Source organism: Limulus polyphemus, unplaced genomic scaffold (assembly GCF_000517525.1).
Source record: "Limulus polyphemus unplaced genomic scaffold, Limulus_polyphemus-2.1.2 Scaffold3628, whole genome shotgun sequence".
NCBI lineage: Eukaryota > Metazoa > Arthropoda > Merostomata > Xiphosura > Limulidae > Limulus > Limulus polyphemus.
Window position 1 is genome coordinate 59,830 of NW_013669238.1, and position 16,122 is coordinate 75,951.

General features: G+C 33.8%; 1 protein-coding gene across 2 annotated transcripts in view; it reads right to left on the reverse strand.

The window, feature by feature from the left end:
• LOC106469714 (AKT-interacting protein-like) overlaps positions 1–10,812 on the reverse strand; it is a 52,178-nt gene extending 41,366 nt beyond the window's left edge. Inside the window, exons 1-3 of one of the 2 annotated variants that reach the window (XM_013930226.2) lie at positions 10,718–10,812; positions 6,642–6,747; positions 5,211–5,275 (exon numbers count right to left, since the gene is read on the reverse strand). In XM_013930226.2, the coding sequence (XP_013785680.1) occupies positions 5,211–5,275; positions 6,642–6,733 (157 nt within the window). In that variant the 5' untranslated portion in view covers positions 6,734–6,747; positions 10,718–10,812. Of the gene's footprint in view, positions 1–5,210; positions 5,276–6,641; positions 6,766–10,717 lie in introns of both variants that reach the window. The other variant, XM_013930227.2, reaches the window with a different exon arrangement.
• Between the last annotated feature and the right edge of the window lie 5,310 nt (positions 10,813–16,122).

Below are 16,122 nucleotides of genomic sequence, written 5' to 3' on the forward strand. Positions count from 1 at the left end.
CGGGGATAGATTTCAAATCCCTCTCAACGATAACTACCGCGTGAGGAATTCAAGGAAGCTGGGGAGTAACCTCAATGGGTATATCCCCAATGGCCTTTGAATTCAAGAGAAGTTCACTATGCTTAGGATGGGAAGTTTCTACTAAGATGTCTCCATAACGTAGCTTCTTAACTGACTTTGGAGAGCCAGCAAGCCCCTCTAAGCCCTTCTGAATAAAAAAAGGAGACATTTGCCCTAAAGATTTATCTGATAGTGAATGCATGATTAAAAAGCAAGGTACAGGTGTACTGTGTGATGGAGACTGCTGTTCAGAGTCTTCTAGGCATGGTCGTTTACCAATAAGCAGATTTTTAAAATTTTTTTATTTGGAATGGGGGATCCATAATTAAAGAGAGAGATTCAGTGCCCACTGACCCTAGCCCCAGTGGACCAGCCGATTGACCCTATGGGGGCTACCCCAAGGCCACCCATCTACAGGAATTCAAGGCCAAAGTGGTGTGTTGCAGTGCCCCAGACACCACTCAACCACCGGGATCCTCTTCTTCCCTTCACGGGTCGCCACGCACGGCAGACACGTGGGTGGATGTTTAGATCCCAGAGAAAGTAACTGTAAATACAGAACCTTCTCACCACATACAGGAATCCATGTCGAGGGGCACATTATTTTGTTTCATACTTAATTGTGAGAATGGTAGGACTAGGACTGTAAAGAAATTACAATTTCATTATATAGGTCTCTAGTTAGGAAAGATGTTGAATTGTTGGAATGGGTTCAGAGGAGAATTACTAGGGTGATACCTGGGATAAAAAGGTTATCATGGACAGGTTAAGATTAACAAATTTTTTTATTTTGAAAGAAGAGTTAGAGAGGAATTTAAAAAATTGATTGACACATCATATTTTTTTGTACTTAATTGTTGAGAACGGATGGATTAGAGGACACAAATATAAACTTCGGCAGGGTAGGAGCAGTGGCGTAGTGATAGGTGGGTAAATGGGGCTACTTTTTTGGAAGCGATAAACTAGTTTCCAACAACAGTTACTTAACCCTTTTGATGCTATAATCATGAAAATATGACTGTAGAATTAGTACTATTAGATGTAAAAATCCCAGTTCAGCCACAAGCACTAAAACATTTATCCTTCTAGTATCAGAATTTCTGTGGACCAAACTGCTGGGAAATGGGCCACAAAACCCTGTACACGCTGTCATCTGTCAACAACGTTGGTAAACATTCATTTGCTTGCACTTATCACCCATGCTAGCCACGCATTCCCATACCTGTATTTTGACCATAATATAGGTAAGTTATATGCCCAATAACATCAAAATATACAGAGCAAGAGTTTCTGCTTCATAATAAAGAAAATATAATAAACAGGTATGTGAATTGCTATTTTTTATGAGTAGACCATGGGAGTTTCTCACTGTCTTACAAGTATTATTTTGCATCCCCTACTCTGTGTACATTTTATTCATATTTTAGCTATATTACAGATAATTTATATCATTACAAGAACATCATGTTATACAATGTAAGAATTTATACTCCATAATATAAAGAAAATATAATGAACTGTAGATAACCAATATAGCTTACTTGAGACATCAGATTCAGAATGTGAGACGTGAGTTACACGTGGCTTGGTACACAATCCTGATTGGGGGTCAGGACACCTTCATCTAATGTCTCAGTTAGTTGCTATTTCAACTACAAAGTAGATTAGGTTATTTTGCATAGCTTTATAATATCTTTATATATTTATAAATGCAAAGGAAGGAATTAGGGAGGAAGTATGTTAGTGGAGAGGGAGAAAAGAGTTTGTGATAACGGAATGAATTAGAACATTTTCTGTCGTGGCCACCCCTTGTCTTTACTTTTTTCAGATGAACCATTTTTACCATGAGCAAGCTGCTTACACCACATCTAAACAGGGCCATCTACAAGCGCCTTCACCAGGCTCGAGATCAAGAGAACCAGAAAGGCATAGTTGCCTTACAAAAGAAAGAAATTCAATCATAAACCAGAGACTGAGGAGACCTTACCTAAAATTCAAGAACAAGAAAGACGGGTTGCATCAAAGCAGGAGACCATTGAAGCAAATGAACTGCCTGAGCTTCATCGATCTACTGATCTACCTAAACCAGATTACAGTGTGGCTACACCCTATTTCTCAACATACAAGAATGCATCTGGTGATGAAAGGCCCTCTGGGTATTCAGAACAGAGATGAGCCTTTTCTCAAAAATCAGGAGAATCGTCTGTCTGGGGAGTGGTTTTTTTCAAAAAGCTAAAGAATGGATAAAAATTTATGCCATTGGTTGCTCTATTCACCTTCATTGGGCAGCCTCTAATGCTTTTGCTGCTGCTTTTTCAACCCTTGTAGTAGCTCCTTTGCCAAGAAGGAGGGATTTAACAAGTGGAGGACATTAAACCCTTGAGTATCTGATCATGAACAAAGTCCAGGTCATGAGAGAGCATCCATAACGTGGAAAGAGATGTGTATTCACTTAGAACAAGAAGCAACAATAGATCATGACATCCAATTTCAGGTTGAAGGCAAAGTGGCATGCCATGCTCAAACATATTCTTGACAATACTATGTACCGGTCATGGCAAAGTCGCTATTTGAGGGCATAGAGAGTTTCTCACCTGAAATGACTAATAAATTGGGGAATTTCCTTGTACTGATGCAACTGTTAGGAAAATACAATCTGGTACTGAGAGAGCATTTGATGAACATTCAAGCTGTTCCCCATCCTACAGTCACGTACTTCTCACCCACCATTCAAAATAAATTTATACAACTTTTGGATAGCCAGGTCAAGTCGAACATCATCAAAGAGGTCAAACTGCAAAATAATATGCCACCATCTTGGATAGTACTCCAGATTAATCACACACATTGTCAGATGTCTCTGATTCTAAGACATGTCCATATCTCACATGAGAGCCCTCTCTTGACTTCATGCAGCTGAAAGGCAAGACGGCTGACACTTTAACAAAACAATTTGTTAGCAAGTTGCAAGATGACAGCCTTGACCTTATGAACCTCCTTGATCAGGGGTAAGACAATGCCACTACAATGGCCAGGGTTAACAGTGGTGTTCAATGGAAAATCACTGACAGCAATCCAAAGATTGTCTTCATTTTCTGTACCAACTATTACCTTAATTTGGCTGGGGTTCACTCTACTGCAACTATAGTGAACACCGTGACTTTCTTAGGGACAATCAAGCAACTTTACAAGTTTTTCTCTGTCTGAACTCACTGGTGGAAAATCTTTAAGCAGTTCGTCTCAAGGAAGATGGAGAAGCAAGTTTGTGAGACTCAATGGAGCTCCAAGTAAGATGCAATTGATGCTGCATGGTCCCACCTTTGCAAAATATTTGAAGCCCTGGAGGAGCTTTGTAATAGTAACACTGAGGCACAAGACACATGATCAGATACAGCTATTTTGTTGAATAATATGATGACCTACATTTTCACCATATACCTATTCTTTTGGAAACTGATGATAACTCAGATTAATGAAATGAAAAAATCTTTCAAATGGCTTGGCTATGGCTAGATGCCTCTGCTGCCAAATTAGAGCCCCAAAATAATCGGGATAACATCATAGAAGAGGCAAAAACCAAGGCTGCCAATTTTTGCAAGCGAATGGGAATCAGAGGATATAGAGGAAGAAAAGAATGCCAGAAGAAGACAAGATCTCTTATTAGAAGACAAGATGAAATGAGAGCAGTATGAAATCCTGGATCAGCTTTATGAGGAAATGGCCCAACACGGCCATTAGATGAGTGGCATAAACATTAAGTTTGGGTTTCTCATGTCACTCATTAACCTGATAGACCCATCCAATGACAGCAACATTGCCACAAAAATCCACCATCTCACAGAGATGTACAATATCATCTCCAGCGAACTACAGAGGGAGATTCATCATCTTTGTTGACACATCAAAATGTATGAGGAAACCAATGGGAAGGAAACAGTCGACTGGAAGGTATATGAAATCTTTGAATATGTTGTAAAGTGGGGATTTGAAGAATCTTTCCCTAACCTTCTCATCATATTGAGGACATTTCTCACCATGGGTGTGAGTATTGAAACATGTGAGAAAAGCTTCTCCAAACTGAAACTGATTAAGACCTATTTCAGATCCACAATGAGCCAATCTAGGCTCAATAATCTAGCCATCCTCTCCATTGAGCATGAACTAGCCGAGTCAATTAGCTTCAAAGCTGTGACAGAGAAGTTTGCCTCATTGAAGGGTAGGAAGATGTGAACCACACCGTCACAACAATAACTTCAGGTCTGGTAGGACAATGATCATGTAGAAAGGTAGAAAACAAAAGTGTAACTATTTAAATGCAAATATGCTGTATTAGATTTGTAATAAAGTTATTTTATTTCAGCACACAAGTCCTTAAGCGACGGCACTTTGAAATCTTGCCCTGAGGGCATTTTTCCACACTATGCCACTGGGTTGGAGTATCTTTACCTATGGCAGTTTTATTTTTCTGATACAGCAATTAACCTTTGGAATTGGTTGTCTTCAGATGTGGTGGATGCAGTAAATTTAATGGAGTTTAAGGGAAGGTTTGCTAAGATTTTAAATAATAGGTTGTAGCTTTACTTAAAGCTTAGTTTAGTGGACAGGATGGCCTGAAAGGACTAACAGGTCCCTTGTTGTCCTTAAATTTTATGTTCATGTAACAAATTAAGTTTTCTATGTTTTAAATACTATAATGCAGAATTCTTTCCATTTTCATGGTTATAAATATATGTACAATTTTATAATCAAAATGTAAGATGAGTCCTAAAGATATTTTCATTATTAGTTTCCTTTTTGTGAATAGCTAAGTATGCATACTAATACTGTTTAACTGTAACTATCCTATAAATACTCACTGATGATCACATAACAAACTATGTGTAAAGCAATGATGTATTTTATAAAGCTTTTAGATTTCTGTAGCAGCTTTGAAATAGTATTTTATATTTGTAGTAACTTATGGAATAAGAAGTGATGATTTTATCACAATAATCTCAAAGAAGTTGCTCTGATACAACAGTTACCTAGTTTACTTTTATTGTATAAAAAATTCTTAAAAACCAAAAAATTGTTAGTGTGTTTTAAAAGTGAGAAAATAATACACTGTATTTGTATTCAAATGTTTGAAACTTAGGAAGAGGTTAACTTACTCAGAGGTGAACCAGCTGATGGAACCACATACACTCCAGGTAACCTTTGTCTCTGAAGCATCACACTGTGGGATAGGGGAAAAGTTACATGAATATTATTACATCACAACTTGGATAATATTTTTAATATACACTGGTTGAATTATTTTGAAATGCACACAATCTCATGAAACTGGTGTTTACTTTTGATATTTCAACCACCTACATGTTTTTTCAGGTGTGTGTATACTAGCTGGATTACCCATTCATTGGATGAGTGAAATAAAAACTCACTTCTAACAAAGGATAGGAAACTGTGCCTTTTTTTTCCTCCTTAAAATAATAGAATTAAAAGTACAATAAAAATACATAAAGGTACCAATACTGAAAAGAAAGACATACTGTTTTTTAAAATAGTAACAATAGTGGTTACATAGTTCCTTCTAATGCTGGGGAATATACAAAATAGGTAGTTTCTCTAAAATTAGATGTGGGGGTCCAGCCCCCCTCCCCCATGACCTTCCTCATGTCATTCTTTATCACTGTGTCAAGATTGGTGCTGATTGATCAAGAAATGTGAAAATGTATAAGGAACAGATATACGCACACATATTGACGTTTATTGATATATATATTAATACAAAACATTCTTTATCAGATATATAGAATTTCTTTACTTACTAACTCAATTTAATGAACAGATAGTCTGAAAATATAATTATCTTACTAAAAGCAACTAGTAGATTAACTTTTTATCTCAATAAATAATACATCTTTTGATTCTTCTCACTTCACTGAATAGGATACTGATTACTGCATCATCTTTAAAATCAGTACTTATCTTAAAAATCACAACTCTGGCTTTGTGGGCTTAAGGATGAGGTTTATTTGAAAGAGGAGTGAAATATGGTTGGATAGTGAATGGTTAAAACATATTTTCACTGCAGAAGCTACAGCAATTACCACATACCACAGTTTGTAAAAACATGGGGTTTCAAATCTAGGGAAATACTGACAGAGATTACAATGTGTTTGAAAATATAATTGGTAATAGCAACAAAATTATTAATGTAGCAGCACACAAGGACAAACTTCATGTTATATACCATTGAACACTTGCAACCCAGTTCTTTCAGACAAAAACATTTGATTCATATGAGAAATAATAGTTTATGAATTAATCTTAAGCTTAGCATCAATAAACAGAGGACTCAAACAACAGCAAAGTATATGAATTAACATTAAAACTGATTATGGAAAAATCTTGGTGAATCATTTATAAACGTTCTTGAATCTTCTCAACATCCACTTCAACTCATCAAGTTAACAAAGGAAATATCAGATTAATTCTTTATACAAATCAAGATATCCAGAAGTTTAATGAACTGTCTAAACCATGTTAAAGAAGCAGTTGTAGTTTAATTAAACAAAATAATAAAAACAAAAACTTACTACTCAGTCATCAAGGAGTATTCCACAAAGAATGGTGCATAACTTGGGTCACTTCTTGGGCTAATGGTCTGACCAACCATATTCAGAGACATTCCATACAATGGAACTAAACATGAAATAAAACCTGAAAAGTTATAATATTTTACACAAGTTTAGTTTCAGTAAAAATATGTATTAAAAAAACCATAAAAGAACGTGGATAAACAAAATCATTAAAATATTTTAGTTTAGCTAAAATAAAAAGAGACTCACAAAGTAGATGGAACAATATTCTAATTAAAGTTATGAAATGGTTAGCTGAAAGTTTCAATAGTAGTCTTGAGTATATGTAAGATATTTTGTTTAGAACAAAAATTTAATCAGAACTATTATCTTTTTTAACACAAGACTTAGCAAATCCTAGTGTTTCTTTTTCACTTTTGTAGATCAAGAGACAGTGGTGCCTGAGAACTGAAGGGTTGCTTATGTTATTTATATTTTTAAAGGACATATTAAGAGTTGTGAGAGAAATTACATGCTAGTTAATCTTACTTGCATAGCAGAAAACATTCTTAAGTCTGATAAAAGAAGCTTTGCATAATAATTTAGATAAATATATTATCATAAAAGAAAGTAAACATGGATTCACCAAAGGGGAATCTTGCCTAACTTATCTGTTACCTTTTTCTTGAGGACGTTACTTGTTGTACTGACAAAGGAAAGACTGTGGACTTGGTGTACTTAGATTTTCCATAAGCTTTTGATTAGGTGCCACACAAAAGATTAGCTAAGTAAATCACATCAGTAGGAGTTATGTAAAGACTAGATAATGGGATTACAGGGTGGTTGGATGGGAAAAAAGCAGCAAACATTTGTTACTAATGAAGTCTCGTCAAACTGATAGACCCTTGTTACTAGTGGAGAGCCTCAAGGGTCAATGGTATGATACTGATATGGGGAGGGCATAATCAGTTGGACAAACAATTGGTAAATTACCTTTAACTAAATTAAGTGCAATGGTTATCATAACTTTGATCACACATTTAATACAGATGGTTTAACTTAGATGTGGTAGATAAGTCAATCAAGACAGCTATGTTGCTAATAGTACATACTGACTACAAGTCAAAAACAGGCATTCCTTTTCTATACAAATCACTAGATAGTTGTCACTTGGAATACTGTATTTTTTTGGTGCAAAATAGACATGATCGTTAAAGAAAAAAAAAGGGTGGCTGCAAGTACAAAACCAGGTTGGATTACAAAGAGCATAAGAGATACATTTAAAGAAAAGCATTACAAAATTGACAAACTTTAAATTTACTTCTGTGACAGGAGAGAGAAGATTATAGACAACCAAGAGAAGTGGTCAAACAGGACATTAGGAAATCAAAAATTGTACATGAAAAAAAGGTTGCTTGAAAATGTATGAATTAGGAAGGATTTCTATAAATACGTTAAAAGCAAAATGTTAGGGCCTTTGAGGGATGACACAGGAATGCTCATTTATGTTGCTTGAGATGGCTAGGTTTCTAGATTTTAATTCTTCTTAAATTTTTACAAATGAATATTTAAGCAGTATCCCTCATCCTAAACAGTTGCTAGATGCAGTGGCCCTGGGACAGTGAATAATATGGGGCCCCCTCATGCATATTATTTTTGTTATAAACTTGTTACTTCATGATTAAATATACATCTTAGTCTACAGATGTGTGAATATTTATAATTACATTCCATTTCTTTTGTATATGTACATTTTTAATTGTTAATCCTATTTTAACAACATAAATCTTGCCTGAAAAAAAAAATTATTTATTCATAACCATAATAAAATTTCAAGTAGCACTCCCACCTTAAAAGAAACATTTTTTAAATACTCATTTCCTATCAAATTATTCGTCCTTTTTCAACAACACTCTTTACATACAGTATCCTAGCTTATACTTTTTGGGGTACCCATTTGCCTTGGGTTCCCTGGGCAGCAGCCCTGTCACTGACTAGATGGAAACAAGATCAAATAAGACAATCAAATTAATTCTGACCTTAAGAAAAAATCAGGATGTTAAAAGAATGATAATTCTCCTGGACTAGACATTTCCCCAGAGTTTTAAAGGGGGTTAAGGACTGGATATGTGAACCACTTATTACTATTTCTTGCAAATTCATGAATAGTGTACAGGTGCCAAAAGATAGGAAATTTGCTAATGTTACTCATCTTTTTAAAGAAGGTGATAAGAAAAATTGTTCATGTAATTATAGGCCTGTTAGCCTTACATCTGTGTTGGAAAAGTTTTTAAAAGTTTGATAAAATATTTGTTGTAAATTATTTAAACAATGTTTAAAACTGTTTTGGGTAGTCACTTGGGAAAAATATTGCCTTACTAATCTTTTGACATTCATTAAAGTGGCTGCTGTTTAAGTAGCTGAAGTTAAGGGTGTAGACTGAGTATTTTGATTTTCAGAAAGCATATAAAACACTTGTTAGAAACGAACAATATATGTGGTGGATAAGTTGGTTTATTGGATAAAATGTTTCTGGAAGGTAGAATGCAGAGAGTTGTTATAAATGGAGTTTAAACAAGTTGAATTAATGTCACCAAAGGCATACCTAAGAGTTTAGTTAGGACCTTTACTCATTTTAATTTACATCAATATGACACAGACAAAGGAATGATCAATAAATTTCTTAAGGTCTTGGGTGTTGCTTGCTGTGAGAAAGATTCTGTTGCTTTACAAAATGATTTACAATATTTGGTGAGTTGGGCAAATAAATTGCTTGTTTGTTGAATTTCCCACATGGATAATGGGCAAAATAAATGGCAGACAGCTTTTAATTATTATAAAAGCAACATAATTTATTTGGATTATCATAGGTTAAATTTTATATGAATAGGACTTTTGGTTATATCTATATAGAAATACTGAACATAAGTCAAAAGAAATTGTAATTTCCTTGTACTTGTTAGGCCTCATTTGAAATATTGTGTTCAGACTTGAGCTCCTTACCTTAGGAAAGACACTAAATTATTGGAAAGGGTTCAGAGGAGGGTTACTAGCACTAGGGTGATACCTAGGATAGAAAGGTTGTCATACAAGGACAAATTTAAAAAAAAGTTAAGATGTCTCATTGAGGTATTTTTAAATATTACGGGAATTGATAGTGTGGATGTATCATCTTTTTTCATATTTAATTGAGAGAATGGTAAGACTTTGTAACACAAATACAAATTTTGGCAGGGTAGGATTCATTTTCAGTTAAAATAATTTTATTATTCTCAAAGGGTGGTTAACCTTTGGAAATGGTTGCCTTTAGATGTTGTGGATGTAGTAATTTTATGGGAAGGCTTCATAAATACTGAAAATAAGTGGCTTGTATTTTTTAAATAGTTTAGTGGGCTTACACAGCCCAGATAGACCACCATACTCCGTTGTCCTTAAATTACACATTATAGTTTGTATCTGGGATGGAAACAGGAGAGGCTGTCAAATGTGGAAAGGTTAAGATCTCTGAAATTTTCTTATGAAAAAAAAAAAGAGTTAAAAAGAATCTTATTGAGGAGTTTAAGGTTATTAATGGAATTCACACAATGACAGTATTGATGCATCATTGTTTTTCGTATTTATAATTTAATTTTGAGAATAGCAAGACTAGGATTCGTAGTACGAACCAAATGCCACTTTGTTAAAAGTGTGAGGAGAGAGGGGCAGTGTAAACTGTAAGGAAGGACTGTCGAGCAAACACAGCGAGAAAACTTTATGCTAAAAAATATTGAAAGTGAAACAATGAAAGCTGGGTGGCATATGCCTTGGACAAAAATATAAATTTTGGCAGCATTTCACTAATATTTAAGTTAATAACGATCATGTTGCCTATTAGTAGTACTACCATTTATAACTAATAATAATAATTAATACTACTATATTATTAGCATTAATATGAGCCAGCCTAGGGCATTTCCTTTGCTGTCCACTTACTTTAATTTTAAGTTAATAGTAATACACTATGTTATTACGTTACTCAGTAAAGTTTGTTAGTTCGTCAACTGTCAAAAAATTGTGTATACACAATAGTATTCTACCTTCAATTTCAGTCTTACCTTTATAAAAAAGTTTCAAAGGCCTTCTAGGTTAAAAATAAAAAGCTCATACAATACCATCGTATTGGCAGCATCTAAACATTGAATTCTCGAAATATCCGCTAGAGGGATAGTTTTGCATATAACATTTCTAAATTGTCTGTCTTGCTAATTTAATACATATAACTTATATGTAAAGTTTGTTCTAGTAAAATTCAATAAATAAAATGTGGCATAAAATAACATTAGATTAATACAATTGTTGCTGTTTTATTTTTTAAGATTGCCGGGTATCTTACATTTTGAATTATAGCCAGAAAACAAAACAAGGGTCAAAGGTTTAGTAACTGGAATAGAGTGCACAATACAATAAAAAAAAAGAAAGAAAAATAATTCGAAAAGAGGGGGACTTTGAACCATGCAATGGAGCATGGATATTTTATATTAATTTTGTTATCTTCTGTAAGATCATCTCTAACCCTTCTTTTCTTGAAAGAAGGTAAGTTTAAAGAGAAATTAATCAATCCTTCCATATACAGAATTATCATACTCGCTCTCCTATGAGCGTGTAATATGCAGGTATGTTATATGTTTTTAAATCTGTAGTGATATACAAATTTTAATAATGTTTCATTTATTTAGTTTGCATGCAGTTTTATCTCTGTAAGCACACACACTCCATTTTTATTTGTTTAATAATAAATATTGTGTTAGTTTTCACTAACTTTATTCAATCTTGTTACTTAATTCACACTAGAAACTGCAGTTATCAAATTCAGAATTATTCTTCTTATTTCCTATGTGAATCTGCAGTTAGAAGCAATATAACGATATGATGGTTAATGGAAAATCAGTTTTTACCAGAAAATACTACAAACACATTATAATAAATCAATATCCATTCTTACCTATCTACCACCATACTAAAATCATTTTCTTTAATTGTAACATTGAGTGGATAGAGGCATGAGTTGAATTTCTTTTTTCAACTGACTGGCAAAAAACAAAAATATATCAAGTAACCAGTTGAAAAATTACAAAACTCAAAGACTAAAGAAAATATATCTATCTTTATTATTGTTGATAAACATTAAAAAGAAAAAAAAGCGAACATAGTATATAGGCAATTAGAACTGAACATGAAATGTATTGCTGTTAAATGTATCAAAGAATGTCAGAATGAATAAACAAAATCATCACTAACTAGCATTCTCTGTACACAAAGTGTATTTTTTTGTGTGCACATATAAGGCGATATCCTGGAACAATCTTTATACTTTTGAGAAACAAAACATGCTGTTAGTATTCTAGTAATTCTTTAAATGCATATATTGCAAGATTTGACCTTTTCTTCGGGGAAAAAAGCAAATTTGCATTTTTTTTTTAATTTATACATTATTATATGCAAAAATATGAATATACTGAAAATTTTCTAGTATATATTTAGAAAGTGTGTGCAAATGATTTTAAACAAAACAGGACAGTATAATCAAAATGAAACTATTATTGAACATCAGTTATCAGTGACCCATTGTTTGGTAAAACAGAAATATACTGTAAATAGCAATAGCAGTTTATAGTTGTCATGGATGAATGATATGTAGCTCAATTTTAAAGGTGAAAGTCAGAACATTTTGCCATATATATTATATGTATACAACAACCTAGTTGTAGAAAAACCTTTCCATTGAAATCACTCTATGACCACCCATTTTTTAAATTATTGTCCATCGTCTACTTGGTCTCTTAATTAGCCAATTATTTGTTATTCAACAATGTCACCCATGAACCGTGGTGTATTTACCAAAACCTTGCACTCCAAGAGAGTTGGGAGATTAATGGAATTCGGTAATCCATTAATTATCCTCATATGAGACTAATCTTTCTATATTCAGCCTTTGTCCTTTTTTCAAAGACATTTTCGAAATTGATGAGTTTTATTTCATGTTTCATCTGTTTTTATTATAAAACGACTAAAGTTATTTGATTTTACTGTATGTGTAGAGACTCAGTTTTAAGTTTTAAGACTTTTGCAGGTACTTTTACCTTTTTAGCCGCAGCTGAGTAGCTCGTAGAACGGCTCTGTGTTTGTTTTTGTTTTTTTAGTCGCGGCATAGCGGCTCACAGAACAGCTGTGAGTTTTTGTTTGTTTTTTCAAGTACAAACTTTTAGCTCATAGCTTTCTCATCTCTTGACCCATTGGAGATCTAATTAGAGTTTTGGACTCAGGAGGTCAAATCCTTTCGATTGGTGTATTTGATCACGCCCAAGGTCTCATAGATCAATTTATTCTAATCCTGCCTAAAATAATTTCAATTTAAGGGTAGGCTAGTAGAGATCCTGATGAGTAATAAAATCGAATCGGTTATACGCGTGCCCCATGCTTGGTATTGCTGGCGCATGAAATTACAGCTAATAAAAATCGAAACAAAGGTCTCACAGATTAATTTTGTCTACTTCTGCCTAAAAGAATTTCAAGTGCCGCGGCTATTGAGAATTCCCTCTTGTTTGTCTTATTACTGTTTCAATTGTATGAAAAATGCAGTTATTTCTCTTATTGGTGTCTCCTAACTCAAGGATAACACTACTTCACGTGTTGTGCGTTTCTTTCTGTCTCTTTACTATTGCTAATATAGACAAAAAAAAGACTACCTTTTTCATTTGACGTTTCTCTCTATGTGCAGTCTCAATTTTAAGGTTTTAAACTTCTATATGTATTTCTTCGCATTTTACGTCTACTTACTATCTCAAATATAGAAAAATAGCAGTTGTTTTGATTTCTCTGTTTGTCTTTTTCAACTGAAATAGACAAACAGCATAAAAGGCGAAGGAAATACACGCAGAAGACAGTACTCAGAGAGAGAGAGAGAGAGTTGTTTTGCACTAGCAGCAGTGAAAAGATAGAAAGAAACACAACCTACCTGCAGTAGTCTTTTCTTTGAATTAGCAGAGACGTGAAGAAATAAAGCGAAATAGCTGCTGTTTTTGTAAATTGAGTTAGTAAACAGACTGAAAAAGTAAATAAAATACCTACAAGAGTCTTATATTTTAAAATTGAAACAGTATACATATAGAAACGTCAAATGAAATGCCTAACGTTGTGTCATACAAGAAATAATAAATAGGCAGCAAAGAAACGTTAAAAACATAACATAATATAATGTTTAGGGACAACAAGAGACATATTCGCCCACCTAGCCTGTCCCATCCTCTAAAATAAACTAAATAAAGAAACATTCAAAGCCAGCCCCTATTATTCATATAGTTATCACGCTTTCTCTTAGACTCACTTACATTTACTGCCTCCACAACATCCAAATGCATCCTGCTCCAAAGGCCAATCACCCTGTTAGAAAAATGAAACTGTCTTAGCTGAAGATGATTCCTACCTTGCTAAAATTTATATTTATGTCCTCTAGTCCTACCATTCTCACAATTAAGTATGAAAAAAAGATGATGAATCAACACTATCAATTCTCTTAACAATCTTAAACACCTCAATCAGATCCCCTCTAACTTTTCTTTTTTCAAAAGAAAACAGTTTCATAGATCTCAACCACTCATCGTATGGCAAACCATTCATCTCAGACACCATTCTAGTAACCCTCCTCCGAGCTTCCTAAGGTAAGGAACCCACGATTGAACACAATACTCCAAATGTGGCCTTAGCAGTGACCTATATAATGAAGTTATAACCTATTTAGACTAGTATTCAATATTTCTGTTGATGCATCCTAAAATCTTATTTGCCCTAGCACTAGCAACAGCACATTGCTTGGATGTCTTTAAAATTTGATAACCCAAATGTATTATCTTGCATTTATTATAATTAAAACCCATCAACCATTTATTTGCCCATCTCACTAAATGATCTAAATCCTTTTGTAAAGCAGCAGCATCCTCTTCACAGCTTAATGTCTTAATATTGTTGCGTCAACGAGGTCACGTTACTAGTATCACGCCACCTCTTTCTAGAAATATCCTGTTCCTTCAAGAATGCCCTAGCATTTACTAGATATGTGTTAGTCTTGTATATATAAGACGTTCACAATGTGATGAGACAACAGTGTAGTGAGTAATTGAACTGCAGTCAGAGAGTGTGTAATTAAATTGAGTATTGTTGAAGTCGAGCACGTGAGACGTCTGTTATAGCGCAACTGTTGAAATTAAGTGTATCGCAAAGTTATATTCAGAAAGAATAAACCAGTTTTATTTAAGAAAGGACTTGTGTCGCTAAAGTTGCGTCGGAACGAATTTACGGAAAATTAACTAACGAACGGAGACGTAACAATATCATCCGCAAATTTAGTAATTCATTAATCATTCTTTCATAAGTGCCATTGATGTAAACAAAAATGAGCAAAGGTCCTAAGAATGAAACCCGAGGTATCCCACCTGTGACATTAATCCAGTTTGACTAAACTCCATTTATAACAACCCACTGTTTTCTTCCATCCAGCCACTCTTCTATCCAATTAACTAAATTATCCTCCACACCTATAGAGAGAATTTTTCCAAGCCTTTTATGTGTCAAATGCTTTATGAAAACCCAGATACACCAAATCTACATCTTTACCCCCGTGTTCATAACCAGTAACCTTTTCAAAGAATGTCAAAATATTTGTAAGGCAACATTTTTCCTTTTTCCTTCTAAATTTTGTTAAATGCCTTTGCAAAGTATCTTTCATCAAACTTTCCAAAATGTTTCTCACAATTGATGTAACACTAATAGGCCTATAATTACTGAAACACTTTTTATAAACTCCCTTAAAAAGAGGAGTAACATTAGCCACTATTCAAGGACTTACAAAATATAGTAGCAATTGGCTCACATATCCAATCTTTAACCTCATTCTAAACCCTTGGGGAAATGTTATCTGGCCCAGGAGCCTTATCGTTCTTTAAACTTTCCAATCTTTTCTTAACAAGCTCAGAATTAATACAGTCATTTTGTTCGATCTTGTTTCCATCTAACAACTGTTTAAGATGAAGAATATTGCTTAACTCTTCATTAATGAAAACTGAAGAAAAAGCAGAATTTATTAACCCAGCCATCTCATAATAATCAGATACGAGCCTCCCTTCATCATCCCTCAAAGATCCCACCCCATTATTAACATTTTGTTTATTCTTAATGTATTTAAAGAAATCCTAAATCCTTATTGTTAATCTTTATATTTTCAGCCAATCTTACATTTCTTAAATTTGAGATAGTTTTCTTTAATTTTATCTTATATACCCTTTGTGAGCCAACCTAGTTTTTCTTGCAGCTACCATTTTCTTTCTCTAAGGAATATGTTTATATTGAATATTTAAAAATGCATCTTTAAACATTTACCACATCTTAACAGTGTTCCTAATAACTCAGCTGCCCAATTCACAACAGATAATTCTTGTTGCATCACTTAAAAATTGCTTTTTAAAAA